The sequence below is a fragment of the Pseudophryne corroboree genome, chromosome 10, assembly GCF_028390025.1.
Source record: "Pseudophryne corroboree isolate aPseCor3 chromosome 10, aPseCor3.hap2, whole genome shotgun sequence".
Lineage (NCBI taxonomy): Eukaryota > Metazoa > Chordata > Amphibia > Anura > Myobatrachidae > Pseudophryne > Pseudophryne corroboree.
In genome coordinates, this window is record NC_086453.1 from 256,923,853 (window position 1) to 256,950,204 (window position 26,352).

Below are 26,352 nucleotides of genomic sequence, written 5' to 3' on the forward strand. Positions count from 1 at the left end.
ATACTACCCCCATCCCACCTTCTTCCTATTCGGATAACAAACCCCTGTAGTACATTTATGAAGTGCACCAGAGAGTATGCGGTATTAAATTTTTTATTAAATCTAGTCCACAAGCAGAGATCTACAAGCTTGTAAGCATTTCTGTTGACTTTTGTGAATAATTTCTCTTATGCATATTACTGATTAATACTAAATCGGCTCCATAATATTTTTTTTTTTTTTTTTTGTGTGAGCACCACATTATTTCTGATTAACCCTTTATGACCCATTGCAAGTTTTCGGTGTATTCAGGAGATGACACTGGTAAAGTAGATAAATGAGGCCCTAATTAACCCCCCAAAAATATGGTTTGGTTATTTGGACCCAATGTCCAGCCTAATGGACAGCTACTTGGTAGCGTTGAAGCTCATACACCAAAACATTGCGATTTGTTCTAATTCATTATTTTGATACATTAGCAACTAAAATTACTGTTTACACAATTGATTAAGTATGTTGTTTTACTTGTAAAGTGGTATACTCAACTTGCGGCAATCTTTCTGGACAAAGCCATCTTTCAAACTTACAGCAACTATTACAAGCTGGTGCTGCCATCTGCTAAAAAATGTTCACAATATTTTCGTACACATTGGGATTTGAACTGCAACCATCATTACAATACAATCTACGCAATATTCTTTCTCTATCGTCCTAGTGGATGCTGGGGTTCCTGAAAGGACCATGGGGAATAGCGGCTCCGCAGGAGACAGGGCACAAAAAGTAAAGCTTTAGGATCAGGTGGTGTGCACTGGCTCCTCCCCCTATGACCCTCCTCCAAGCCTCAGTTAGGTTTTTGTGCCCGGCCGAGAAGGGTGCAATCTAGGTGGCTCTCCTAAAGAGCTGCTTAGAAAAGTTTAGCTTAGGTTTTTTATTTTACAGTGAGTCCTGCTGGCAACAGGATCACTGCATCGAGGGACTTAGGGGAGAAGAAGTGAACTCACCTGCGTGCAGGATGGATTGGCTTCTTTGGCTACTGGACATTAGCTCCAGAGGGACGATCACAGGTACAGCCTGGATCGTCACCGGAGCCTCGCCGCCGGCCCCCTTGCAGATGCTGAAAAGAGAAGAAGGTCCAGAATCGGCGGCAGAAGACTCCTCAGTCTTCTTAAGGTAGCGCACAGCACTGCAGCTGTGCGCCATTGCTCTCAGCACACTTCACACGGCAGTCACTGAGGGTGCAGGGCGCTGGGGGGGGGCGCCCTGGGCAGCAATGAAAATCCTTTTTTTGGCAAAAAATACCTCACATATAGCCTCCGGGGCTATATGGAGATATTTAACCCCTGCCAGAATCCATTTTTAAGCGGGAGACGAGCCCGCCGAAAAGGGGGCGGGGCCAATCTCCTCAGCACACAGCGCCATTTCCTCACACAGTTCCGCTGGTCAGGAAGGCTCCCAGGCTCTCCCCTGCACTGCACTACAGAAACAGGGTTAAATCAAGAGAGGGGGGGCAAAATTTGGCGAAATTGTGATTTTATAAAAGCAGCTATAAGGGAGCACTTATTATAAGGCTATCCCTGTAAAATATAGCGCTTTGGTGTGTGCTGGCAAACTCTCCCTCTGTCTCCCCAAGGGGCTAGTGGGGTCCTGTCCTCTATCAGAGCATTCCCTGTGTGTGTGTGCTATATGTCGGTACGTGTGTGTCGACATGTATGAGGACGATGTTGGTGAGGAGGCGGAGCAAATTGCCTGTAATGGTGATGTCACTCTCTAGGGAGTCGACACCGGAATGGATGGCTTATTTATGGAATTACGTGATAATGTCAACACGCTGCAAGGTCGGTTGGCGACATGAGACGGCTGGCAAACAAATTAGTACCTGTCCAGGCGTCTCAAACACCGTCAGGGGCGTTAAAACGTCCTTTTACCTCAGTCGGTCGACAGACACAGACACGGACACTGATTTCAGTGTCGACGGTGAAGAAACAAACGTATTTCCCTTTAGGGCCACACGTTACTTGTTAAGGGCAATGAAGGAGGTGTTACATATTTCTGATACTACAAGTACCACAAAAGAGGGTATTATGTGGGATGTGAAAAAACTACCTGTAGTTTTTCCTGAATCAGATAAATTAAATGAAGTGTGTGATGATGCGTGGGTTCCCCCCGATAGAAAATTATTGGCGGTATACCCTTTCCCGCCAGAAGTTAGGGCGCGGTGGGAAACACCCCTTAGGGTGGATAAGGCGCTCACACGCTTATCAAAACAAGTGGCGGTACCGTCTATAGATAGGGCCGTCCTCAAGGAGCCAGCTGACAGGAGGCTGGAAAATATCATAAAAAGTATATACACACATACTGGTGTTATACTGCGACCAGCGATCGCCTCAGCCTGGATGTGCAGAGCTGGGGTGGCTTGGTCGGATTCCCTGACTAAAAATATTGATACCCTTGACAGGGACAGTATTTTATTGACTATAGAGCATTTAAAGGATGCATTTCTATATATACGAGATGCACAGAGGGATATTTGCACTCTGGCATCAAGAGTAAGTGCGATGTCCATATCTGCCACAAGATGTTTATGGACACGACAGTGGTCAGGTGATGCAGATTCCAAACGGCACAAAGGTGTATTGCCGTATAAAGGAAGAGGAGTTATTTGGGGTTGGTCCATCGGACCTGGTGGCCACGGCAACTGCTGGAAAATCCACCGTTTTTACCCTAAGTCACATCTCTGCAGAAAAAGACACCGTCTTTTCAGCCTCAGTCCTTTCGTCCCTATAAGAGTCATATCTGCCCAGGGATAGAGGTAAGGGAAGAAGACTGCAGCAGGCAGCCCATTCCCAGGAACAGAAGCCTTCCACCGCTTCTGCCAAGCTCTCAGCATGACGCTGGGACCGTACAGGACCCCTGGATCCTACAAGTAGTATCCCAGGGGTACAGATTGGAATGTCGAGACGTTTCCCCCTCGCAGGCTCCTGAAGTCTGCTTTACCAAGGTCTCCCTCCGACAAGGAGGCAGTATGGGAAACAATTCACAAGCTGTATTCCCAGCAGGTGATAATCAAATTACCCCTCCTACAACAAGGAAAGGGGTATTATTCCACACTATATTGTGGTACTGAAGCCAGAAGGCTAGGTGAGACCTATTCTAAATCTAAAAAATTTGAACACTTTCAAAGGTTCAAATCAAGATGGAGTCACTCAGAGCAGTGATAACGAACCAGGAAGAAGGGGACTATATAGTGTCCCGGGACATCAGGGATGCTTACCTCCATGTCCCAAATTTGCCTTTCTCACTAAGGGTACTTCAGGTTCGTGGTACAGAACTGTCACTATCAGTTTCAGACGCTGCCGTTTGGATTGTCCACGGCACCCCGGGTCTTTACCAAGGTAATGGCCGAAATGATGATTCTTCTTCGAAGAAAAGGCGTCTTAATTATCCCTTACTTGGACGATCTCCTGATAAGGGCAAAGTCCAGGGAACAGTTGGAGGTCGGAGTAGCACTATCTCGGATACTGCTACAACAGCACGGGTGGATTCTAAATATTCCAAAATCGCAGCTGATCCCGACGACACGTCTGCTGTGCCTAGGGATGATTCTGGACACAGTCCAGAAAAAGGTGTTTCTCCCGGAAGAGAAAGCCAGGGAGTTATCCGAGCTAGTCAGGAACCTCCTAAAACCAGGAAAAGTGTCAGTGCATCATTGCACAAGGGTCCTGGTAAAAATGGTGGCTTCCTACGAAGCAATTCCATTCGGCAGATTTCACGCAAGAACTTTTCAGTGGGATCTGCTGGACAAATGGTCCGGATCGCATCTTCAGATGCATCAGCGGATAACCCTATATCCAAGGACAAGGGTGTCTCTCCTGTGGTGGTTACAGAGTGCTCATCTTCTAGAGGGCCGCAGATTCGGCATTCAGGATTGGATGCTGGTGACCACGGAGGCCAGCCCGAGAGGCTGGGGAGCAGTCACACAAGGAAAAAATTTCCAGGGAGTGTGATCAAGTCTGGAGACTTTTCTCCACATAAATATACTGGAGCTAAGGGTAATTTTATAATGCTCTAAGCTTAGCAAGACCTCTGCTTCAAGGTCAGCCGGTATTGATCCAGTGGGAAAAACATCACGGCAGTCGCCCACGTAAACAGACAGGGCGGCACAAGAAGCAGGAGGGCAATGGCAAAAACTGCAAGGACTTTTCGCTGGGCGGAAAATCATGTGATAGCACTGTCAGCAGTGTTTCATTCCGGGAATGGAAACTGGGAAGCAGACTTCCTCAGCAGGCACGACCTCCACCCGGGAGAGTGGAAACTTCATCGGGAAGTTTTTCCACATAATTGTGAACCGTTGGGAAATACCAAAGGTGGACATGATGGCGTCCCGTCTGAACAAAAAACGGGACAGGTATTGCGCCAGGTCAAGAGACCCTCACGCAATAGCTGTGGACGTTCTGGTAACACCGTGGGTGTACCAGTCGGTGTATGTGTTCCCTCCTCTGCTTCTCATACCTAAGGTACTGAGAATTATAAGACGTAGAGGAGTAAGAACTATACTCATGGCTCCGGATTGGCCAAGAAGGACTTGGTACCCGGAACTTCAAGAGATGCTCACAGAGGACTTATGGCCTCTGCCGCTAAGAAGGGACTTGCTTCAGCAAGTACCATGTCTGTTCCAAGACTTACCGCAGCTGCGTTTGACGGCATGGCGGTGGAACGCCGGATCCTAAGGGAAAAAGGCATTCCGGAAGAGGTCATTCCTACCCTGGTCAAAGCCAGGAAGGAGGTGACCGCACAACATTATCACCACAGGTGGCGAAAATATGTTGCGTGGTGTGAGGCCAGGAAGGCCCCACGAAGAAATTTCAACTCGGTCGATTCCTGCATTTCCTGCAAACAGGAGTGTCTATGGGCCTCAAATTGGGGTCCATTAAGGTTCAAATTTCGGCCCTGTCGATTTTCTTCCAGAAAGAATTGGCTTCAGTTCCTGAAGTCCAGAAGTTTGTCAAGGGAGTATTGCATATACAACCCCCTTTTGTGCCTCCAGTGGCACTGTGGGATCTCAACGTAGTTCTGGGATTCCTCAAATCACATTGGTTTAAAACCAGTCAAATCTGTGGATTTGAAGCATCTCACATGAAAAGTGACCATGCTCTTGGCCCTGGCCTGGGCCAGGCGAGTGTCAAATTGGTGGTTTTTTTCTCAAAAAAGCCAATATCTGTTTGTCCATTCGGACAGGGCAGAGCTGCGGACTCGTCCCCAGTTCTCTTCCTAAGGTGGTGTCAGTGTTTCACCTGAACCAGCTTATTGTGGTGCCTTACTAGGGACTTGGAGGACTCCAAGTTGCTAGATGTTGTCAGGGCCCTGAAAATATAGGTTCCAGGACGGCTGGAGTCAGGAATACTGACTTGCTGTTATCCTGTATGCACCCAACAAACTGGGTGCTCTTGCTTCTAAGCAGACTATTGCTAGTTGGATGTGTAATACAATTCAGCTTGCACATTCTGTGGCAGGCCTGCCACAGCCAAAATATGTAAATGCCCATTCCACAAGGAAGGTGGGCTCATCTTGGGCGGCTGCCCGAGGGGTCTCGGCTTTACAACTTTGCCGAGCGGCTACTTAGTCAGGGGCAAACACGTTTGTAAAATCCTACAAATTTGATACCCTGGCTAAGGAGGACCTGGAGTTCTCTCATTCGGTGCTGCAGAGTCATCCGCACTCTCCCGCCCGTTTGGGAGCTTTGGTATAATCCCCATGGTCCTTTCAGGAACCCCAGCATCCACTAGGACGATAGAGAAAATAAGAATTTACTTACCGATAATTCTATTTCTCGGAGTCCGTAGTGGATGCTGGGCGCCCATCCCAAGTGCGGATTATCTGCAATACTTGTACATAGTTACAAAAATCGGGTTATTATTGTTGTGAGCCATCTTTTCAGAGGCTCCGCTGTTATCATACTGTTAACTGGGTTCAGATCACAGGTTGTACAGTGTGATTGGTGTGGCTGGTATGAGTCTTACCCGGGATTCAAAATCCTTCCTTATTGTGTACGCTCGTCCGGGCACAGTATCCTAACTGAGGCTTGGAGGAGGGTCATAGGGGGAGGAGCCAGTGCACACCACCTGATCCTAAAGCTTTACTTTTTGTGCCCTGTCTCCTGCGGAGCCGCTATTCCCCATGGTCCTTTCAGGAACCCCAGCATCCACTACGGACTCCGAGAAATAGAATTATCGGTAAGTAAATTCTTATTTTTTAATAATGTCCATTTAAATAGACAAGGGGTAATAAAGGGTTAAACGTGATACAAATTAGTAATGTATTAGAGCAGTAGCAAATAAAAATGTTTGTCTATTCAAAAAAGACTCAACAATATCCCCCCCCCCCAAAAAAAAAACCTAATAAAAAAAACAACAACATTATTATACAATTATAATTCAGGATGAAGCTTGAACTGGTAAAGGATCAACTTGTGTGAGACAGTAGATCATCACCAATGCCACCCAAAAATACTTTCAGAATAGGCATTCTAATACATGAATCAGTGGTAGCACTAGCAAGATCACCAATTGCAAAGGAAGGCCATGGCCTGAACCTTTCATTGCTACTGCGTATGTTATGTTTTACCTTTTTCTGTAGTAAACATTCCTTTTATTATTAGAGGTGATGTTTACATTGTGAAATATTGGCCCTCATTCCGAGTTGTTCGCTCGTTCTTTTTCATCGCATCGCAGTGAAAATCCGCTTAGTACGCATGCGCAAAGTTCGCACTGCGACTGCGCCAAGTAACTTTACTATGAAGAAAGTATTTTTACTCACGGCTTTTTCTTCGCTCCGGCGATCGTAATGTGATTGACAGGAAATGGGTGTTACTGGGCGGAAACACGGCGTTTCAGGGGCGTGTGGCTGAAAACGCTACCGTTTCCGGAAAAAACGCAGGAGTGGCCGGAGAAACGGTGGGAGTGCCTGGGCGAACGCTGGGTGTGTTTGTGACGTCAACCAGGAACGACAAGCACTGAACTGATCGCACAGGCAGAGTAAGTCTGGAGCTACTCTGAAACTGCTAAGTAGTTAGTAATCGCAATATTGCGAATACATCGGTCGCAATTTTAAGAAGCTAAGATTCACTCCCAGTAGGCGGCGGCTTAGCGTGTGTAACTCTGCTAAATTCGCCTTGCGACCGATCAACTCGGAATGAGGGCCATTGTTTCGATTTCAGATGCCCTTTCTTAAACTTTCTTTTCCCTTGACCACCGGCTTTAGTAGATGTTGAAGTACTATCATGATTGGCAGCAGCAGCACTAGTACTGGGTTGCTGCTCCTGCTCTTCTATCAACAGATTCATGATTCATTTTATTTTTAACAGCAGCCAAAAAAATGTTTTTTCTTGCATTAAAAAATTGTTCTGTGTGTAGTGGATGGGTGATCCCACTGCACACAGAACAGTAATATACGCTGTGTCACTTACCTGAACACACACTACATAAATGCACACTATAGCTTTTGGATTCAATTAGAAAAGACTGCAGGTTTTTTCTGTTTTAGACTACAACAGGAAAAATGTTTGCAGTTTTTGTTTAATATAACTGGAACTAATCAAAACAAAGAGGTCTTCTTGGGGTGCAGCGGCCTTTAACATAGTAGAGTGATGAATATACTATTTTTTTGTACAAATAATAAACAATATACTATAGTATTTTGCAGTGATAGATTTCCTAGGAGGAAAAAAGGTTCATATTCACTTTATTGGCACCCTCAAATGACAATATATTTTTTTTTAAAAACAGTGGGGAAAATCTAAGATGAGAGTTTTATTTAAGATGGCAACCAATCAGTTTCTACTGCATATTTATCTAGCACCTTCTAGAAGATAATACCTGAAATCTATTTGGTTGCTATGGGCAACAGCCCATCTTAAATAGAATTCCCATCTTAGTAAATTTACCCCAGTGCTTGAACACATAAACAGCAAAGTGCTCCTAGTAATAATGGCACCCCAAAATTACATCATATATTTTTTAACACAGTGCCTTGCAGCAACCCACTCTTCTATGTGAGTAATGAATGGCCCAGTGCTCCTAATAGTTATTTTTGGGTGGAGGGGGAAGGGGGAATTACGGAACTGGGAGGATGACATTTTGCCTCATTTTGGGATCCAAACATGACTGGAAGACCCGAGACTAGGCTTGGCTCGACTCGTAACCACTAAGTTCAGCTGTGTTCGACTTCCATGGAATCGATCCACACATCTCTATTATTATATATGATATATTATGATAAGGACCTTAATGGTCAATACTGTAATAAAAAATAGAACATTAAACAATAAGCGTCTGCGCTGGCCAATTTTTTTGTTTATTTTTTACTTATTTTTTTAATCCAAATAATCAGAAGCTGTGACGACTGAAGCCTCCTTCCTACTGTATATAAGTTTATTTGATTCGGGTGTTAAGAGTATTTTAATGGTCGCATTATACCCAATAGAATTGTTCTTTGTTTCTATTCTATTAGTTGCAAGAATTGGGAATGACCTACAGTAGTTTAAAAATTTTTGGCTACTGCTGTTATATTGGCCCTCATTCCGAGTTGTTCGCTCGCAAGGCGATTTTAGCAGAGTTGCTCACGCTAAGGCGCCGCCTACTGGGAGTAAATCTTAGCATCTTAAAATTGCGAACGATGTATTCGCAATATTGCGATTACACACCTTGTAGCAGTTTCTGAGTAGCTTCAGACTTACTCGGCATCTGCGATCAGTTCAGTGCTTGTCGTTCCTAGTTTGACGTCACAAACACACCCAGCGTTCGCCCAGACACTCCTCCGTTTCTCCGGCCACTCCTGCGTTTTTTCCGGAAACGGTAGCGTTTTTTCCAACACGCCCATAAAACGGCCTGTTTCCGCCCAGAAACACCCATTTCCTGTCAATCACACTACGATCGCCTGAGCGAAGAAAAAGCCGTGAGTAAAAATCCTAACTTCATAGCAAATTTACTTGGCGCAGTCGCAGTGCGGACATTGCGCATGCGCACTAAGCGGAAAATCGCTGCGATGCGAAGATTTTTACCGAGCGAACAACTCGGAATGAGGGCCCTTGTTATTGGTATTGACTAGTGAAGGTAAGTTAACCATTGTGGCTCATTATATGATACAAGTACTTTGTATCAAAGCAACATTTCAGTTGTTTAATGAACGTGAAATTGAATCAATATTTTAGTTATTACCTGAGTTTTGTGTAAGCTCATATACAAATATCTCAGTCAAGATAGTCTACATAAACATAAACCTTTTTGTTTACTGAACATTATAGATTTGGAAAGAAGAAGGGTTTTACCCATCAGAGCCTATATTTGTGCCTTACCCAAATTCTGTTGAGGAGGACGATGGTGTGCTTCTTTCTGCCGTTCTGACGCCCGATCAGGTATGGTCAGCATATTCTCTTAACACACTGTAATCTTCAAACTTCACTGAAGAATTTTTTACTTGTAATATATAAAAGAGGAAATTAGTAACATATTAAAAATACATACAAAAGTAGAAAGTGCTGGCAAGCTGCATAAATGTATAAAATACTTTATTTATCCACTTTAAAACATACCAATCAGATAAAAATATTTTTCTTATGACACCTTAACCCAAATATATATCTTTTTAAAATAAACATATATAAATTTCTCTCTTTTCCAGTCCACAGAGACCTATAATTATTTGTTCTCCGCAAGCTGGGAAGGAGAAATGTAATAATTACAATCTGTAACAAAGTTGCCTATTACAAAACAGATATGCACCACGATAAAGAAACAGTTACATTCAGCTATGTGAAAAGGATACTATTTGTATCCACAATGCTTTCAAAGATTAACTTTCACTAGATGGATTTGAAAAGTTTTCTTTTTTATCCACAGTGCTGTAATGTTCTTAATTAACACTTAGCAGTCTGTTCTGATATCGGCTGATTGTAGCAATACTTTTGCCCTGTAGTTAGTCAGTCCATTAATAGAATACTGTGCTCCACGGCTATGTAATAATCAATGCTTATTTTAAAATGTCCTTTATATACTTTTAAAACATGTCCATGCTATCTTTATAAAGAACAAATTACCACATCCGTCCTCCGTAGATTCGGGAATCACTGGTCTGCTTTACTCCCGGTCCTGGTAGCTAATTCCTTTTTTGTGGGCCATATCCTGAGATCCAATTCCAGTTCCACAGCGTAAAGGAGGTGAAGGAGTTAAGGTGAATATTTTAAAATCCTTGGTATCAGATAAAAAACGCGTTTCTCTGCCTTTAAAGTATCTCGGCGGCTTCCTCAGTCAGTACGCTATGGAACTGGAATTGGATCTCCGGATATGGCCCATAAAAAAGGAATTAGCTACCAGGGCTGGGAGTAAAGCAGACCAGTGATTCCCAAATCTACGGAGAATGGATGTGGTAATTTGATCTTTATAAAGATAGCATGGCCATGTTTTAAAAGTATATAAAGGACATTTTAAAATAAGCATTGATTATTATATAGCCGTGGAGCACAGTATCCTATTAATTGACTGACTAACTACTGGGCAAAAGTAATGCTACAATCAGCCGATATCAGAACAGACTGCTAAGTGTTAATTAATTAAGAACATTACAGCACTGCGGATAAAAAAGAAAACTTTTCAAATCCATCTAGTGAAAGTTAATCTTTGAAAGCATTGTGGATACAAATAGTATCCTTTTCACATAGCAGTATGTAACTGTTTCTTTATCGTGGTGCATATCTGTTTTGTAATAGGCAACTTTGTTACAGATTGTAACTATTACATTTCTCCTTCCCAGCTTGCGGAGACCAAATAATTATAGGTCTCTGCGGACTGGAAAAGAGAGAAATTTATATATGATTATTTTAAAAAGATATATATTTGGGTTAAGGTGTCATAAGAAAAATATTTTTATCTGATTGATATGTTTTAAAGTGGATAAATAAAGTATTTTATACATTTATGCAGCTTGCCAGCGCTTTCTACTTTTGTTTGTTTTTTGGTGTATTTTAAGGGTTGAGCTCCCTGTTATAAAAAGCTGCTGCAATTTTCTGCTATAGTTACCGGGTATTTGATCTGCACCAGGAATATTTTTCCATTTTTTTTCTTTTATTTCATAGTAACATAGTAACATATTTTCTGAGGTTGAAAAAAGACAATTTGTCCATCGAGTTCAACCTATTAGTGGTCTCCTACACTGTATTATTTTTTGGACAATTTTATGTGTTGTGAATGTTGGCTGCTGTTTATTCCTCTTTTCTCTATCGTCCTTGTGGATGCTGGGGTTCCTGAAAGGACCATGGGGGATAGCGGCTCCGCAGGAGACAGGGCACAAAAAGTAAAGCTTTCCGATCAGGTGGTGTGCACTGGCTCCTCCCCCTATGACCCTCCTCCAGACTCCAGTTAGATTTTTGTGCCCGGCCGAGAAGGGTGCAATCTAGGTGGCTCTCCTAAAGAGCTGCTTAGAGAAAGTTTAGCTTAGGTTTTTTATTTTACAGTGAGTCCTGCTGGCAACAGGATCACTGCAACGAGGGACTTAGGGGAGAAGGAGTGAACTCACCTGCGTGCAGGATGGATTGGCTTCTTGGCTACTGGACATCAGCTCCAGAGGGACGATCACAGGTACAGCCTGGATGGTCACCGGAGCCGCGCCGCCGGCCCCCTTGCAGATGCTGAAGTAAGAAGAGGTCCAGAATCGGCGGCTGAAGACTCCTGCAGTCTTCTAAAGGTAGCGCACAGCACTGCAGCTGTGCGCCATTTTCCTCTCAGCACACTTCACACGGCAGTCACTGAGGGTGCAGGGCGCTGGGAGGGGGGCGCCCTGGGAGGCAAATGAAAACCTTTTTAGGCGAAAAATACCTCACATATAGCCTCCGGAGGCTATATGGAGATATTTAACCCCTGCCAAGATTCACTAAATAGCGGGAGACGAGCCCGCCGAAAAAGGGGCGGGGCCTATCTCCTCAGCACACAGCGCCATTTTCTCTCACAGAAAGCCTGGAGAGAAGGCTCCCAGGCTCTCCCCTGCACTGCACTACAGAAACAGGGTTAAAACAGAGAGGGGGGGCACTGATTTTGGCGATATTGAGATATATATAAAGATGCTATAAGGGAAAACACTTATATAAGGTTGTCCCTATATAATTATAGCGTTTTGGTGTGTGCTGGCAAACTCTCCCTCTGTCTCCCCAAAGGGCTAGTGTGGGTCCTGTCCTCTGTCAGAGCATTCCCGGTGTGTGTGCTGTGTGTCGGTACGTGTGTGTCGACATGTATGAGGACGATGTTGGTGAGGAGGCGGAGAAATTGCCTGTAATGGTGATGTCACTCTCTAGGGAGTCGACACCGGAATGGATGGCTTATTTAGGGAATTACGTGAGAATGTCAACACGCTGCAAGGTCGGTTGACGACGTGAGACGGCCGACAAACTATTAGTACCGGTCCAGGCGTCTCAGAAACACCGTCAGGGGCGTTAAAAACGCCCATTTACCTCAGTCGGTCGACACAGACACGGACACTGAATCCAGTGTCGACGGTGAATAAACAAACGTATTTCTCATTAGGGCCACACGTTAAGGGCAATGAAGGAGGTGTTGCATATTTCTGATACTACAAGTACCACAAAAAAGGGTATTATGTGGGAGTGAAAAAACTACCTGTAGTTTTTCCTGAATCAGATAAAATAAAATGAAGTGTGTGATGATGCGTGGGGTTACCCCGATAGCAAATATTGGCGTTATACCCTTTCCCGCCAGAAATTAGGGCGCATTGGGAAACACCCCTTAGGGTGATAAGGCGCTCACACGCTTATCAAGTGGCGTTACCGTCTCCAGATACGGCCGCCCTCAAGGAGCCAGCTGATAGGAAGCTGGAAAGATATCCTAAAAAGTATATACACACATACGGTGGTTATACTGCGACCAGCGATCGCCATCAGCCTGGAGATGCAGTGCTGGGTTGGCTTGGTCGGATTCCCTGACTGAAAATATTTTATTCATATAGAGCATTTAATAGGATGCATTCTATATATATGTACGTGAGATGCACAGAGGGATATTTGCTCTCTGGCATCAAGATAAGTACGTTGTCCATATCAACCAGAAGATGTCATGGACACGACAGTGGTCAGGTGATACAGATCCCATACGGCACATGGAAGTATTGCCGTATAAAGGGAAGGAGTTAGTTGGGGTCGGTCCATCGGACCTGGGGACCACGGCAACAGCTGGGAAATCCAACCTTTTTACCCCAAGTTACATCTCAGCTGAAAAAGACACAGTTTTTTCAGCCTCAATCCTTCCTTTCCCATGAGGGCATGCAGGCAGAAGGCCAGTCATATCTGCCCAGACATAGAGGTAAGGGAAGTAGACTGCAGCAGGCAGCCCCTTCCCAGGAAAAGAAGCCCTCCACCGCGTCTGCCAAGTCCTCAGCATGACGCTGGGGCCATGCAAGCGGACTCAAGGTGGGGGGGTAGTCTCAAGAGTCTCAGCGCGCAGTGGGATCACTCGCAGGTTGACCCCTAGATAGTACAAGTATTATCCCAGGGGTACAGATTGGAGAGTCGAGACATCTTCTCCTCGCAGGTTTCTGAAGTCTGCTTTACCAACGGCTCCCTCCGACAGGGAGGCAGCATTGGAAACAATTCACAAGCTGTATATCCAGCAGGTGATAAATCAAAGTACCCCTCCTACAACAAGGAAAAGGGTATTATTTTTCCACACTATATTGTGGTACTGACGCCAGACGGCTTGGTGAGACATAGTCTAAACTGAAATCTTTGAACACTTACATAAAAGGTTCAAATCGAGATGGAGTCACTCAGAGCAGTGATAGCGAACCGGAAAAAAGGGGACTATATGGTGTCCCTGGACATCAAGGATTACCTCCATGTCCAAATTTGCCCTTCTCAACAAGGGTACCTCTGGTTCGTGGTACAGAACTGTCAATATCAGTTTCAGACGATGCCGTTTGAATTATCCACGGCACCCCGGGCCTTTTACCAAGGTAATGGCCGAAAAGATGTTTCTTCAAAGAAAAAAGGCATCTAAATTATCCCTTACTTGGACGATATCCTGAAAAGGGCAAGTTCCAGAGAACAGTTGGAGGTCGGAAGAGCACTATCTAAAGTAGTTCTACGACAGCACGACTGGATTCTAAATATTCCAAGAATCGCAGCTGTTTTCCGACGATACGTCTGCTGTTCCTAGGAATGATTCTGGGCATAGTCCAGAAAAAGGTGTTCCTCCGGGAGGAAAAAGCCAAGGAGTTATTCGACCTAGTCAGAAACCTCCTAAAACCAGGCCAAGTATCAGTGCATCAATGCACAGGAGTCCTGGGAAAAATGGTGGCTTCTTACGAAGCGATTCCATTCGGCAGATCTCAGGGGATTTGCTGGACGAATGGTCCGGATCGCATTTTCAGATGCATCAGCGGATAATCCTGTCTCCAAGGACAAGGGTGTCTCTTCTGTGGGGGCTGCAGAGTGCTCATCTTTTAGAGGGCAGCACACTCAGCATTCAGGACTGTGTTCTGGGGACCACGGATACCAGCCTGAGAGGCTGGGGAGTAGTCACACAGGGAAAAAATTTCCAAGGAAGTGTGGTCAAGTCTGGAGACTTCTCTCCACATGAATATACTGGAGCTAAGGGCAATTTACAATGCTCTGAGCCTAGGAAGACTCCTGCTTCAAAGTCAACCGGTGCTGATCCAGTAGGACATCATCATGGCGGTCGCCCACGTTATCAGACGGGGCGACACAAGAAGCAGGAGGGCAATGACAGCAAGGATTCTTCGCTGGGCGGAAAATCATGTGATAACACTGTCAGCAGTGTTCATTCCGGGAGTGGGCAACTGGGAAGATTTCCTCAGCATAAATGAATTCCACCCGGAAAAGTGGAAACTTAATCTGGAAGTTTCCACATGATTGTAAACCGTTGGGAAAGACCAAAGGTGGTTATGATGGCGTCCCACCTGAAGCGCCAGGTCAAGAGACACTCAGGCAATAGCTGGGACGCTCTGGTAACACCGTCGGTGTACCAGTCGGTGTATGTGTTCCATCCTCTGCTTTTCATACCCAATGTATTGAAAATGATAGGAAGGAGAGGAGTAAGAACTATACTCGTGGCTCCGGTTTGGCCAAGAAGGACTTGGTTCCCGGAACTTCAAGAGATACTAAGAAGGGTCTTGATTCGGCAAGAACCGTGTCTGTTCCGGGACTTACCGCAGCTGCGTTGACGCCAAGGCGGGTGAACGCCGGATCCTAAGGGAAAGAGGCATTCCGGAAGAGGTCATCCCTACCCTGGTCAGAGCCAGGAAGGAGGTGACCGCACAACATTATCACCACTTAGGTGAAAATATGTGCCAGGGTGTGAGTCCAGGAAGGCTCCACGGAAGAATTTCAACTAGGTTAATTTCTACATTTCCTGCAAACAGGAGTGTCTATGGGTCTCAAATTGGGTCCATTAAGGTTCAAATTTCGGCCTGTTGATTTTCTTCCAGAAAGAAATTGGCTTCAGTTCCTGAAGTCCAGAAGTTGTTAAGGGAGTACTGCATATACAGCCCCTTTGATGTCTCCAGTGGCACTGGGCGATCTCAACGTAGTTTTGGGATTCCTAAAAAATCACATTGGTTTAAACAACTCAAATCTGTGGATTTGATATATCTCACATGGAAAATGACCATGCTGTTGGTCCTGGCCTCGGCCAGGCGAGTGTCAGAATTGGCGGCTTTATCTCACAAAGCCATATCTGATTGTCCATTCGGACAGAGCAAAGCTGCGGACTCGTCCCCAGTTTCTCCTTAAGGTGGTGTCAGCGTTTCACCTGAACCAGCTTATTGTGGTACCTGCGGCTACTAGGGACTTGGAGGACTCCAAGTTGCTGGATGTTATCAGGGCCCTGAAAATATAGTTTCCAGGTTGGCTGGAGTCAGGAAATCTGACTTGCTGTTTATCCTGTATGCACCCAACAATGCTGGGTGCTTCTGCTTCTAAGCAGTCGATTGCTCGTGGGATTGGTAGCACAATTCAACTTGCACATTCTGTGGCAGGCCTGCCACAGTCTAAATCTGTTAAGGCCCATTCCACAAGGAAGGTGGGCTCATCTTGGGCGGCTGCCCGAGGGGTCTCGGCATTACAACTTTGCCGAGCAGCTACGTGGTCGGGGGAGAACACGTTTGTAAAATTCTACAAATTTGATACCCTGGCAAAAGAGGACCTGGAGTTCTCTCATTCGGTGCTGCAGAGTCATCCGCACTCTCCCGCCCGTTTGGGAGCTTTGGTATAATCCCCATGGTCCTTTCAGGAACCCCAGCATCCACAAGGACGATAGAGAAAATAAGAATTTACTTACCGATAATTCTATTTCTCGGAGTCCGTAGTGGATGCTGGGCGCCCATCCCAAGTGCGGATTATCTGCAATACTTGTACATAGTTATTGCTAACTAAATCGGGTTATTGTTGTTGTGAGCCATCTTTTCAGAGGCTCCGCTGTTATCATACTGTTAACTGGGTTCAGATCACAGGTTGTACAGTGTGATTGGTGTGGCTGGTATGAGTCTTACCCGGGATTCAAAATTCCTCCCTTATTGTGTACGCTCGTCCGGGCACAGTACCTAACTGGAGTCTGGAGGAGGGTCATAGGGGGAGGAGCCAGTGCACACCACCTGATCGGAAAGCTTTACTTTTTGTGCCCTGTCTCCTGCGGAGCCGCTATCCCCCATGGTCCTTTCAGGAACCCCAGCATCCACTACGGACTCCGAGAAATAGAATTATCGGTAAGTAAATTCTTATTTTTTTAACTATAGTGCGTGATCTACCCGATATAACCCTTCTAAAAAGTAATGACAAAGTTCGCCATTACTACTCTCTCAGGCAGGGAATTTCAAATACGTATTGTCCTTACAGTGTAGAAACCTTTACGTCTCTCTGTACGAAAAATCCTCTCCTCCAACCTAAGCGGGTGTCCACGTGTCCTCTGTGTTGATCTTACCAAAAACAAATCCAACTAATATGGTATTAACTTATTATAATATGACTTATGATTTTGACTTGTGCAACTGTGACTGTTTCCAGTATACCTGCTCTGCATAGCACAGACATTTCTCTACTACTACCTGCAAAAGCCTGCTTATAGTAAACCTGCTCTGTTGTGCCTAACCGCAAAAGGCCTACTACATAGTGAACTGTTCCTTATCCAAAAGATCATTGATTGAATAGGGTGCACTACAAGTACTACAACAGTTTGTATGTGTTGAGCTGTTCCTTGACTTGTCTGTTTTTACCTATTTTACACAGAGACCTAGGCATATAACAAGGATAGCCAAAACAAATGTGATTATTATGAAGCAGCTGATAAACCTGCACTGGGTACACTCCTCCCCACTATAAATAATATTAACCAGAAAATGTGGAAACTAGCACTAAGTTCACTTTGTCTGTCAAGAACACTCCTTATTAAAATCTCAAATGTAACCGTATTCAATGTATTCCAAAAGATTTTGCCCAATATGACGGAGAATCTTTCTTTTCTTTCCGCTGATCCCTTGAATAAATGATCTGACACTTACATATAGGAGCACTCTTGCATATCTATAAAAAAAATACAGATGTATTGGTCCCATAAACATAACTGCTTCTATGGTGGGAATCAATATTTTTTATATGTACATTTTGGTCTTTTAATATAATTTACTTATGAGAACCGATAAGTTATAAGGAGACAGAGAACATCTGAAACTGCTGATTTATTAGCCTAGTGTGTGTGGAATAAAGTTGAAAAAGCGGAGAGAGGTGTAAAGAAACTTTTATGTGAACACGTGCAAGAATTTAAATGTAATTAATTTCTTTAAGACTTGAAAGGGACCTATGTACTGGTCACACAAAGAGCTAAAGATATCTTTATGCGAACACAAGATTGAGCCTATATATAGGTTTTAGACCATTTTTCTGCTGCGGGGTACACTGGGCTCCACAGGGAATGACATTGGGGTGTAGAGTAGGATCTTGATCCGAGGCACCAATAGGCTCAAAGCTTTGACTGTTCCCAGAATGCCTAGCGCCGCCTCCTCTATAACCCCGCCTCTGTGCACAGGAGCTCAGTTTTGTAGTTGGTGCCATGCAGTAAGCAGGCATACAACAGGGGGGCTGCTCCAGAAGCCCTGAGAGAAGCTTTTAAAGAATATTGAAGACTTCAAGGGCTGCAGCAGAGACACTGACTGTGTTAGATGTCAGTCAGACATCTCCTGCTGCAGCTCCATCACTTTCCCCAGCGGTACTGTACACTCCCGAGCCCTGGTTGCCGGTTACCTAAAGCGGAGGCTCCGGTTTTCTTCCAAGTTAGTCACACACACAACCGCTGTCCTCCCGGATCGCGTGGCCGCACTCAGGGAGGAGGTAAGGAGTCCTCTCGATGGGACCCGCTGTAAATCGTGATCCCGCACGGCCGGTGGGGACACTGTGGTAGTACAGGGACCCCACTAGACCACCAGGGAATGGGCGCAGCACGGTTTTCTCTCATAAAACCGTTTTATTAAGCCCCCAGTACCTGGTGAAGTCTAGCAGGGGGATAAGGCTTTGACCTGTAGCCCCTCCCCAGCCCCAGGGTGCCATTTAAAGTAAATGTTCACGCCCTGGAGCTGCATCTCTCTCTCCCTCACTCCCTGTCAGCGGTTGGGCGCCATTATAGCAAGCAGAGCTGATCCTGGGACTGTTTGGGCAAATCCTGCTCTGTAAAGCCGCCTGCCTGTCAGCGCTGTGCATTTTACAGGACACTTAAGTATTCTACATGTCTGCTGACAGTGTTCTTTAAGAAAAAGTGCATTTAGTCAGGGTTATTTAGTACAAGTACCCTGTGATATACATCCAGTCTTTACTGTGCATTGTTATATCTCTTAAGTGTATACATAGTACTACTCTGTATTGCTACTCCAGTGCAGTTTTATTGCATGTCATAATTTCTGCATTGTACAAACTGTGACTCTGTGTGCATATAGCTGCTGTGTGACCTCCATTTTGTCTATCTCACTCAGATTGCTATCCCTATATTCTATAACCTGAGGGGTCTAAGTTTGTCAAGTTTATCATAACATAGGCAGTTCACTGGATATACTCAGTGTGTATTTTTCTCTGTAATATTACGGTGCGGTACATAGGCCCACTATTGCAGCGACATGGGCTGCAGAAGCTGTGGAAGCGTGGGCTCAGGAGCTGGAGGCGGAGTTGTCGTCCAATGCTTCTTATCATGCTAGACAATGCCTGTCGTATATTGTTACAGCGTCTCATTACATTAAAGAGGTGGCTTCTGATGCCAGTATTCTGGCGGCCAAGGCTTCTACTATGTCCATTTTGACTCGCCAAATTCTCTGGTTACGGTCCTGGTCTGTGGACATGGACTCTAGGAAAACCCTGGAGGTACTCTCCTTCAAAGGAGACATTCTTTTCGGAGAAGACCTCAACAAGATAGTGGCTGACTTAGCGTCTGCTAAAACAGCATGTCTTCCTAGTACTGCTCCTTCAGTGCCGAAGGCTAAGAGTACTTCCTTTTGCTCCTTTCATCCTTCAGGGAAAGCAAAAGGTCAGGTGTACCCAAAACAGGTGCGCACTTCCAAACCCAATAAACCCAAACAGGCCTGGGCTGCCCGTCAGCCTGCTTCCAAAACTGACAAGCCTGCTGCATGACGGGGCAGGCCTCCCTCTGTGGGATCCCAGAGTGGGGTCCGACTTCTAGGGTTTACCCAGGAATGGTTGAAGACCACTTCCGATGCCTGGGTACGGGAAGTTGTCACTCAAGGTTACGCCGTATCCTTCAAGAATCGTCCCCCTCATCAATTTTGCCTGACAGACTTCCCTTCGAATCAGGTGAAGGCAAAAATTCTTCATTCGGTGGTACAGTCCCTCCTGGACACAGGAGTGGTAGTACAGGTGCCTCTGGCTCAGAGAGGCAAGGGGTACTAGTCACCGCTGTTCCTAGTCCTGAAACCGAATGGGTCTTCCTGGCCCAACCTCAAGTCCTTGAACAAATTTGTGAAGGTCTCCAAGTTTCGTATGGAAACTCTTCGCTCTATTGTTTTGGCCTTGGAGCCTGGGGACTATATGGTCTCACTGGACATACAGGATGCTTACCTGCATATTCCCATTGCAGTGTCGCATCAGCAGTACCTGAGGTTTGCGGTTGGCAACCTCCATTACCAATTTCGGGCGTTACCTTTTGGTTTGACCACGGCACTGCAAGTCTCCACCAAGGTCATGGCGGTAATGACGGCCGTCAAGGGGTCAGGATCCTACCGTACTTGGATGACTTGTTGATCCTGGCAAATTCCCCAGAGATTCTCCTATGCCATCTGGATCTGACTATCCAGTTTCTGCAAGCCTGCGGGTGGCATATCAACTGGAATAAATCCTCCCTGGTCCCTGCTCAGCATGGTGCACCTGGGGGCGTTGTTGGACACTCACAACCAGCGGTTGTTCTAGTCTCAAGAGAATGTCCTGGAGCTTCAGGACAGGATTGGATGCTTCCTATCTCGTCCGCAAGTGTCGATACATTCGGCAATGCAAGTGCTAGGTCTCATGGTGTCGGCTTTCGACATGGTGGAGTACGCTCAATTCCATTCCCGCCCTCTCCAGAGGCTGATTCTTGCCAAGTGGGATGGCCTGCCTCACCGGATCAGGTCTCAAATGATCTCATTGTCTCCAGAGGTCCGTCTGTCACTGAGCTGGTGGCTTCAGGACCAACTATTGAGCAGGGGTCGTCCCTTCTGGATCTCCAACTGGGTCCTTCTGACGACGGATGCCAGTCTGAGAGGTTGGGGCGTGGTGTTGGAGCAACACTCCCTTGGTCGGTGGACCAAGGAGGAGTCTGTACTCCCGATAAACATTCTGGAATTGCGGGCGGTGTTCAACTCATTGAACTTGGCCCAGCATTTAATACAGAACAGACCTGTTCAAGTACAGTCGGACAACGCCACCATGGTGGCTTACATCAATCATCAAGGCGGCACTCGAAGCCGCATGGTATCACGTATTCTTCAGTGGGCAGAAAACCATCTGCCAGCCATATCGGCAGTGTTCATTCCGGGGGTCCTAAACCGGGAAGCGGACTTCCTCAGTCATCAGGACGTACACGCCGGAGAGTGGAGCCTCCATCCAGATGTGTTTCAACTCCTCGTGGACAAGTGGGGCCTTCCAGATGTGGACCTACTGGCATCTCAACACAATTACAAGGTTCTGGTCTTCGGAGCAAGGAAAAGGGATCCTCAAGCAGCGTTCGTGGATGCACTGGCAAATCCATGGAACTTTCGGCTGCCCTACGTGTTCCCTCTGGTGTCACTCCTGCCCAGAGTAATAAGGAAGTTCAAGCAAGAAGGATGAATCCTACTTCTGATCGATCCAGCGTGACCCAGATGGCATTGGTTGTCAGACCTTCAGGGTCTCTCGATAGAGCGTCCCCTTATACTTCCGCAGCGCCCAGATCTCCTTGTTCAGGGCCCCTGTGTATATCAGGATTTATGACTAGACAGGGGGCGATCGGGCACCGGTCAAATTGATACAGTATTGATACGAGAGAACCAAACACGGACAAATAGATACTCCAAAATTGGAAAGAAAAGAAAAAAACACCTGTTTTTAACTTAGATAGATAACGTTGTCCTTAGTGGTGGTGCGCCCAGAGCCAGAGAGTACATGTACTGGAAAAAGGGAGAGAGAGAAGGCTCTTGTGTGGGCGCACTCTTTAGAAAATGAGGAAAATTCCTATGACATGTGAAAGGAAATAATTAAAACATGGTTTTTAATGTTAACGTTTAAAACGAAAGTACCCATATAATTGATCCATATGAAATAAAGATGATTGAAATTTTAAAATGTTCTGGTCTGTTTAATCACAAAGTGTGATTGGAATGGTTGTAGACATTTGATCGTCTTACCCCCATTTCCCCTGACCAGTACAGAATATCTGTATTAATGGGACCGAGGAGTGGTCATGAAGAATTATATGATAAGTACGTCCCAAAAGGGCTACTTAGATTCAAAAATTAGTGGTCACCTGCATTCAAAAGTACCTGACTTTGTAACGTGAGCCACAATAGTTGGTCGTAAGCCTCAAATAAGACAGAATATAATGGAAGTAAGAGTTAGTGGTGATACTGCTGTTGGCGTCGCAACTCACTGTTAGGGTCTCCTGCTCTGTGCTGCCACGTCGTCATGGCAACCGGGAGACAAGTGCTAGCGGAGTAACCTGAGCGTAGCTGATACTCCGGTTCGGGTCTTTTGCTGTGCAGTGGTTACAGGCTCTGTGCACGGCAGGGGATCCGGTGCTGGTTTTTGTGCTCACAGTCTGTGAGGTCTGAGTGGGGCGTGGACAGCACCTGCTATATAAACCCTCTTCTCATGTTAGGCAGATGCTGCTGAATCTTTGTTGGTTAGTGAGTTCCTGAAAGCTAGCTAGTACTGTGTAAACTTTGTATTTGTTTGTTGCTTACTGCAAATAGGCCTTGGGATTTGGTATTACACTCTGCCAATCCAGACCTAGCAGTAAGACTGGAGTCAGTCGTTTAACCTGCTGGGGTTCTTTTGCTACTCTGTGAACCTAGCAAGTTTGCGGCTGTATTCTCGGACTTGCCTGCCAAAATCCTTTCTCACTGTGCAAGGTGTTCAGGTGTCAGTTTAGTGGCAGTAAGCTGAACCAGTGCACTGCAAGTGAGGACTAGGATTGTGGAGACTCTCCTTGTGTCTATTATTCCATCTCTGACCAAGGAGTTTACTGCCACACCCGTTGGTAACCCTTTAGGGTTTTGCTGTTGCCCTTAGCAACAGCATTTCGGGTTCTCTAAGTATTAAATCACTACATCTCGCTTCTTTCCATCTGAGCATTCCTAATACTAGGGAGACACCCAGTTTCTTAGCCTTTGGGCTTCTCTGTTCACTTTGTGTTTATTTTGTTACCCTATCACCTTCTGTGTATGTAATGTCATATTCCCCAGTCTGTCTGTGAGTTCATTTGTTTTGCATCCCTCACCGTTCAGACACCAGTACATTCCTGCTGGCACTGGTGTGCATAACACTCACATAGAAAGGGAAATGATCCCTGCTCTACAACACCAGGTATTCGCAGGAAGGAAACGCGTCTTCCACGGAGGGGACCGCACATGGAGTAAACTCTTGGCTCCTGCATTCGGTACCTGAAAGATGCCCTGACTTGCCCACTTTGACCTCTACAATCCTGGTGATCGTAAGCCCACTACTGTCTTGTGCACAATACACACAGACAGTAACATTATATGTGTGTTTTGACAATATGTTGTATTGCAGCACATATTCTACCAGACTTGTGTAGTACACATACAGATTGCTGCTATAAGCTCTATTACTCAAACAGCAGCTGTACACACATATATAATAACTTTTTCATATTTGTTAAATATCTCATACTGTTTGCCTGATTCTACATCAGCAGAGACCAGTATATTGTTATAGAATTTTGTTCATTCACTGTTAATTTCAGTGCCTTCTTTGTTACTGACAATACCACTGTCTTCCTGGCTTAATCTGTGGGATTCATTATACTTGATTTTTCAAACCTAAATGAATCTCCACACTCAGTTCAGGAATGTATTATGATTAGTAATGAGATTTCACAAATTGATGCTTAAATACCATGATTGCATTGTCTGCCCAGTCTGACTAACATGCCAAGGATTCAAATAATAGAAAGCAATTCTTTCTTTTTCTTCTTCTTTTCCTCATGGGCTAATGCCAGTATTTACTGTTCATGGCTAAATCTCTCTGGTGACACAGACAATTAATGTATTATCCATCAGATTTTTAACCCAATCTCCCATTGGTTTTTTGTGCTGTCTTTTTGTCAGACAATTTAAACAAACTCACAGATCATGTACCTCTTGCCCATGCTTTACTATTCTTCCGTGGACTCTCATCTATGATCCACGGAGCTCAATACCACAGATGTGGGATTTGATGAGCCGTGCCTAACGTAGAAAGCAGATCCACATAATTTACTTTACTCATTCATCTCTCTTCCTCGCTTTCTAAACTGTCTCCACACTCTTCTTTCCTTCTCTTATTTCATATATAGGTGCACTCCCATTGGTGTACTATAATATAAATTCTCTACTATCATACCACGCTGCCAATGCCCGATCTCGTCCGATCTTGGAAGCCAAACAGCGTTGGGCCGGGTTAGTACTGGGAGAGGAGACTTCCTGCGAATACCTGGTGTTGTAGAGCAGGGATCATTTCCCTTTCTATGTGAGTTGCGACGCCAACAGCAGTATCACCACTAACTCTTACTTCCATTATATTCTGTCTTATTTGAGGCTTACGACCAACTATTGTGGCTCACGTTACAAAGTCAGGTCCTTTTGAATGCAGGTGACCACTAATTTTTGAATCTAAGTAGCCCTTTTGGGACGTACTTATCATATAATTCTTCATGACCACTCCTCGGTCCCATTAATACAGATATTCTGTACTGGTCAGGGGAAATGGGGGTAAGACGATCAAATGTCTACAACCATTCCAATCACACTTTGTGATTAAACAGACCAGAACATTTTAAAATTTCAATCATCTTTATTTCATATGGATCAATTATATGGGTACTTTCGTTTAGAACGTTAACATTAAAAACCATGTTTTAATTATTTCCTTTCACATGTCAGGAATTTTCCTCATTTTCTAAAGAGTGCGCCCACACAAGAGCCTTCTCTCTCTCCCTTTTTCCTATATGAGGATTTAGCCCGGTTGGCTTTGACGGCATGGCTCTTGAAGCTTCCGTCCTAAGGGCCAAAGGATTTTCTGAGGCGGTCATTCAAACCATGTTGAAGGCCTGGAAACTGACTTCTGTTCGGATTTATCATGGGGTCTGGAATTCTTACTTTGCTTGGTGCGCATCTAACAATCATGACGCTTACAAGTTTAGTACGGCCAAACTTTTGGCCTTTCTACAACAAGGCCTGGACTTGGGCCTTCGTCTGGCCTCCATCAAGGTTCATATTTCTGCCTTGTCGGTTTGGTCCCAGAGAAAAATTGCAACTTTACCTGATTCATAAGTTTACTCAGGGTGTGTTGTGGATTCAACCTCCTTATGTCCCGCCGGTGGCTCCTTGGAACTTGTCGGTTCTGGAGGCGTTGCAAGGGTCTCCGTTTGAGCCTCTTGAATCTGCAGACCTTAAGTGGCTTTCTCTTAAGGTGTTGTTTCTGCTGGCTATTGCCTCTGCTAGACAGGTGTCGGATTTGGATGCCTTATCTTGTAGGTCACCATATCTGATTTTTCACCATGATCGAGCGGTTCTTAGAACATGTCCCGGGTATTTACCTAAGGTGCTGTCTTCTTTTCACCTTAATCAGAAGATTGTGGTTCCGGCCTTTGCCTCTCCTGAATTGTCTTCCAAAGAGAGGTCTTTGGATGTGATACGAGCTCTCCGTATCTACGTGAAGAGAACTGCCTCCATCAGGAAGTCGTATTCTCTCAGGGCCGGTGCAAGGTTTCTTGGTACCCTAGGCAAAACTTCAGTCTCCCACCCCCACCCCCCAGACCTCTAAGTAAGCTAGCAGCTACAGTATTGATTAGTTTTAAAAGTTACAAAGACTTTTATTTATTATTTTCTGTTCCGCGTTGAAGCATACATCTTCAGATCCCTCTGCTGGTATATTGGTCTTGTTGTGCAATTGTATGAAAATATCTACACACACAACCATTGGCATTTCTATAATGGGTGCAATGTGTGCGGTGCACACGGACCCCTGCCATTACAGGTGGTGGAACGCAGTTCCACCTCATTCCCCCCCACTTTAACCCGACGGTCGCCCATACACACAGCCAGACAGGCCGATATATCTGCAAGATATATCAGCATCAGCTGTGCTGAAGGGTTGATGCAATATGTCTGTGAACGGTGCCTACACAGACATAACAAGTGTACACAACCACTGATGCACTACAGACAAACATCGCCCGTTCAATAGAACGGGCGATATACCTATTTGTGTGTGATAAGACCACCTGCGATGTGTTTGGAGGGAAGAGACTGCATCAGAAACGACATCATAAATATATACATATATTCAGGAAAGACAAAATGTGTGATCACGTTCTAGAGCAGAGGTTCTCAAACTCGGTCCTCGGGGGCACACACAGTGCATGTTTTGCAGGTCTCCTCACAGAATCGCAAGTGAAATAATTAGCTCCACCTGTGGACCTTTTAAAATGTGTCGGTGAGTAATTAATACACCTGTGCACCTGCTGGGTTACCTGCAAAACATGCACTGTGTGGGCCCCCGAGGACCGAGTTTGAGAACCTCTGTTCTAGAGGATGTGTAAATAATGTTTGTGATCATCCTGAAGCGGCAAAATAACA

At 45.2% G+C, this 26,352-nt stretch overlaps 1 protein-coding gene and 1 pseudogene across 1 annotated transcript in view; both read left to right on the top strand.

Moving 5' to 3' along the window:
* Positions 1-26,352, top strand: part of LOC134966452 (carotenoid-cleaving dioxygenase, mitochondrial-like) — a 189,436-nt gene that overhangs the window by 133,725 nt on the left and 29,359 nt on the right. The window contains exon 11 of the mRNA XM_063943205.1: positions 9,278-9,388. Within this exon, the coding sequence (XP_063799275.1) occupies positions 9,278-9,388 (111 nt within the window). The remainder of the gene's footprint in view (positions 1-9,277; positions 9,389-26,352) is intronic.
* LOC134968175 (5S ribosomal RNA) lies at positions 24,102-24,220 on the top strand (annotated as a pseudogene).